General features: G+C 28.2%; 1 protein-coding gene across 1 annotated transcript in view; it reads right to left on the minus strand.

Annotated features, from left to right (window-relative positions):
• LOC101514027 ((-)-germacrene D synthase-like) overlaps positions 1–1,960 on the minus strand; it is a 3,073-nt gene extending 1,113 nt beyond the window's left edge. The window contains exons 1-5 of the mRNA XM_073365368.1: positions 1,784–1,960; positions 1,413–1,692; positions 834–1,206; positions 518–736; positions 142–280 (exon numbers count right to left, since the gene is read on the minus strand). Of these exons, the coding sequence (XP_073221469.1) occupies positions 142–280; positions 518–736; positions 834–1,206; positions 1,413–1,692; positions 1,784–1,900 (1,128 nt within the window). The 5' untranslated portion in view covers positions 1,901–1,960. The remainder of the gene's footprint in view (positions 1–141; positions 281–517; positions 737–833; positions 1,207–1,412; positions 1,693–1,783) is intronic.
• Positions 1,961–5,021: the final 3,061 nt, after the last annotated feature.

A 5,021-nucleotide genomic window follows, 5' to 3' on the forward strand; every position in this document is an offset into this window, starting at 1 on the left:
ATAATAATAATAATAATAATAATAATAATAATAATAATAATAATAATAATAATAATAATAATAATAATAATAATAATAATAGTAATAATATTAATAATAATAATAACAATAATATAAAAAAGTAATAATAAAAACTCTTACATCTTTTACAAAGTAGTTTACGGTATATATTCTTCCTTCTTTCTTCGTTTCTTGCTCTATTTCCTCATAAACATTTAAGAGAGACTTGTAAAGTATCTTCATGTAATTTGGAAGATCATCCAAACAACTAATATCCCACCTGAAAATCACATTCATTACAATATATAAATCCTTATGCCTTTATTTAAATAATTAGAGTAAAAATATGTGAAGATATGTGTGTCATTACTCGAAAAAAAAGATAGAATTAGTAACAAAAAATAAGTCATTTTTTAATTTTTTTTTCCTCACAAAATTGAGGATGAAATCGATTGTAGCTCTAAATTTTTCTCTATAATTTAATTTTTTTTAATATTGTATATAAATGGTGATTTACCTTTCAACAGCCTTGGTAAAAAGTTCTAATTCATCAATAATTCCGTATGAGTCGTACGTATCATCAATAAATGATAGGTGAGCAATTACTTTTGACATCATTTTTCTTGCTTGAGAATATTGGGGCTCAAAGTATACTGACATACTCCAAAAGCAACATTCTACTATTATATCTCGTGCAAAGGGTAGTTTTTTAGTAATGCCCAACTCCTTCGACCATCTATCAAGATCCCATATAAGGTATTAGCTACTTTGATATTTTTTTTTGCTATATTAAGGAGTGCGTGATTTAGGAGTGCGTGATTTAAAGTACTTACTTGCAAATGTTTCCAAATTCCATTTGATGTAGACTTTGGAGCATATTAAAATCCAATTTTGCCAACCTGAGTAGAATTACATTATGGGAAGTATTTTGCTCGTATATGGAAATGTAGCGCCGTGCCTCTAGCCTAGGCAAGTTTTTGCGGAGAGCTTGCGTTAAGCTATGTTTGACTTGTGCTGCAAGAGAAGGGTTCAATTGAGTGGAAATGGATTTAAGGTGAGCAGAGGTGAAAGCCAAGGCCTCTTCCAAAATTTCTTCTCCATGAATCATCATATGCGAGGCTTCAAACAAGCTTAGCATCCCCTCCACATCTGTGATGTTTCTTTCACTAAAGTTTCCTTGCTCGTCTTTGAATTTTTTGAACACATCTATAATTTTTATTGAACAACCACAATATTAAATGCATGTTAGAGTTTGTAGCAGTAAAAAAAAAACACAAGAAAGAAAGAACAAGATAATGTATAATATGATTTCAATGTAATGTGATGTTCATAGATTGGATTGAAGTTGGCTTGATCATGTTGAAGACCAATATTAAAAACTATAAATGTAAAAAATTGAAGATTTTATATACCAGGTGAAACGTAAAGTCCACGTTGCCTTAATACTCTAAATAGCACGGCAAGAGAATGAAGGTTATCTTCAAGAATTATTTCTCCATTTACAACATAAGTCTTGTGAATAAGTTGCAACACTTGGTCGATCTCATGTTCAAAATGATAGCCGACACCCAAACGACATATGGAATCAACGAATTTGACTTTGTCAAAGGGCTTCTCATTGTTTGTTGCTAGCATATTTCTCACTTCATTTTTTAAACTATCAATTTCAGCTGCAATATTCTGATCGAGTTCCTGCATGTGTTGAAGAAAAAGATGTTAATGGTGAGGTTTGATGAAGTGGTTTATAGTACGCATGAAGAACATAAAAACACTAACTACCTACCATAGATTCAGAAGCATATTGAAGGAAGAAATCCCCCCAAACATTAGGGGGGTAATCTGCAACATTTCTAGGCAAGTCGAGTTTAGAATTAGGATCGAAGTTAGCTACAGCAGGCATATTAGATATTTAAGTTTTCAAATAAATGGGATGCTTAACCAATTCTTCTTCTTCTACCACTCTAAGGTTTTGTTTGGGAAAGAAGATGGCAATATAGATAATTTATAGTAAACATTAATACATTAAATTAGTAATTCACATCGTACGTGTAGTACTAAAGCATTTAAAATTTAAACTATTCCCTTTTGTCAAAAATTTAAATATATTAAAAGAATAAGCAATGTGACTCATGTGTTTCCTAATTGTATGCCCGATTTTGACTCTTACTATCTTTATACATATTATTATTTATATTATATGTTTCATGCTTATTTTCAATTTACAATTTAAAATTGATTAAGAACTTGTGATAAAGATTAATCTTTTCCGAAAATCCAAGTTTAAATTCGAGTTGGAATAATTTTTTTTATATTTTATTTCTCGACCAAATTTCGGATTAGAGGGATTTTATTGCCATAGAAATCGAGTGGTAAAAACATATATAAAACGCGAAAGATTACATACATCACTTTTTAAAAATACGTCATTTGCATATTTATAATTGAGATAGTTATTTAAATGATATCGGTTTGATAAAAAAAAATATAATTTATGTTAAATTGACATCAATCTGATCACCGTTTTATTCGTAAAGATCAAAACAATTTTAAACCATTAATTCTAAAAAGTATTGTCGACCACTGTTGATTTATTTATTATTTTTAAATAGGGTTCAACAAAGGACTACTTAGTAAAACTTACCTTCAATTAAATCCATCAATTAGTAAACACGGTTGTTATGTTTCAATGTATAAAATATAAGCTGTAAATAACATTAGAATAATTGTTATATATTAATTGACCACATATAATTAATTATAGCCAACCTTTTCATAAATAAAAAATGAATGCAAGCCGTTAGTGTGCGCACGCCAAATTTTCCAATAAACATGTGATTATAATATCTTTATAATTAAATATTAGTTTTTTTTTTCAACGCAAAACCACCTTAATTTGGACTGTATATCTCAAACTACTCGACTGATTCAGAACCAAATTGTATTAAAGTGTCATATAACATGCACCAAATTCTTCAACCAAATTGCATCCTTTGGTTTGGCACAACATATTTTTCAAATTCTTCACATTATCGTTAGACTAAACTATTGAAGTTAATATTATTTTCTCTTTTTACAAAGGTATACAATAAAATAACAATTTTTAAATGATATAAAACAACCCCACTTAAAGTTGTCATTGGTCACTTAAATAGTTTAATGTGTCCAAAATACAGCCATATTATTTTTTTTTTCTTTCACTTTTTATTTTAATAACTATGACATTTTCTGTGTGATACATATACGTGTTTATTGTATTAAGCACTTTGAATATTTCATTAACCACTATTTGCTAAGGGTATATATTAAGTTAGAAAGGTAGAGATTTATATTAATCAATATCTATTTTAAGGTCGCATAAATTGAATCAGTTAGATGTAATATTCTAAGTGTTTTTAACACAGAGAATATTATTAACTAATGAACAAGTAATAATATTTACTAATAAAGTAAGTCATGATATATTATTAAGTATCTTTGCAACAAGTATCTAATAACCTATTGATTGACCAGTCAAAGCTTTAAAAGACACAAGGAATTATAAGTCAACTAATGATCCTCTAATTCAAATATCAAAGAAAAATATGAATGAAACATCTAACAAAGTCAATGTTATGGTAAAAGTAAAATTCTTTGATGCAGATAATTACATTGTAATTTCTATGAATCAATGATTCCTCTAGTAGAGCTATCATCTGAAAAAGTCAATGCTTTAGCAAAAGTCAAATCCTCTAATGAAGTAAATGACTTTGTAATTTTTATGAAGCAATGGTTCCTCTTGTAGAGCTATCGTATGAAAAGTCAATGCCTCTTTTCATCTTTTCAATAAGTCACCATTGAAAATTGATATGTTGTTAGTATTGGTCTGAAAACAAAATTATAAGAAAAATAATATTTTTCTCTAATGATGTGGCACCAGAACAAGAAAATAGTTTATATCCTAAGGCAATGCTCAAAACAGATTTCTCAAAAAGTCATGAACACTTCAAAAGAAAAGAATTTATGGAAAATCCTCTATATATGTAGAGAGTTATTAGAAATTCATGCAAATCAATCAATTTATTTTATACACTTGAATTGATATAAGATTGAATTGTATTATTCTCTCAGTGAAAGTTAAAAATCCAAAAAAAAAATTATATGTCAATTCACACATACTTGAATCAATGTAGTAAAGCCCGAAATTCAAATAATGCTTGAAGGTTGGAGAGGCAAAGTAAATAACATTTGTATGCTATTGAATTGATAGTGGAATAAGTACTCAAATATATCGAGAAACATTTCTCTATAAGAGGAGGACTAGATGTAGCAACAATTGTTGTAAACTAGTATAATATAATACGAGTGTCTCTTCTCTATCTCTACTCGGTATTTTTGTTGTTGAGGAAATCTCCAATCTTTTATTTAACTTGAGTTCTTTATAATTCAACTATATTTTTACTCAAATTGATTTATCATCATATGCTCAATGTTTTGATTAAGAACATCACTTTTTGTTGAGTAACACAATTAGTTTTTTAAATGGCCAATACAATTCAAATCTTCAATTTCTTGTGTTCTCAAGCACCTTTACAATGCAGATAGTTGGATGTATTTATTAGGTCAATGGTACCCTATAGCTTTCATTTAAGTATGTTATAATCAATTTAGGAGTAGTTGATTATCAGTTTTGATAACCCTTGTTCTTATATTAATGAAATTGATGTACAAAAATCAATTACTTAATTTAACTAGTTCCTCCTACTCAATGAGTCAGTTCCTTAAGGTACCTATAACTATTGTCATTTAAATTCAAATTCGGGTATTTAAAAGTTTTTTAAACATGGGTTGGAAATAGTGAAGGTGTTGTCACTATTTCTACTCCCCATTTCAAATTAAAAACTCTTTTAATTACATATGTACAATAATTTTTGTGTGATATATAGACAGAAGTCAAAAGAGACAATGGAACTTTAGTTTGCGTAAGACAATCCTCATTCATATCTTTCCATTTATTTTCAACTCCTTTTTGGCATTCTTGAATG

Source organism: Cicer arietinum, chromosome 2, assembly GCF_000331145.2.
Source record: "Cicer arietinum cultivar CDC Frontier isolate Library 1 chromosome 2, Cicar.CDCFrontier_v2.0, whole genome shotgun sequence".
Lineage (NCBI taxonomy): Eukaryota > Viridiplantae > Streptophyta > Magnoliopsida > Fabales > Fabaceae > Cicer > Cicer arietinum.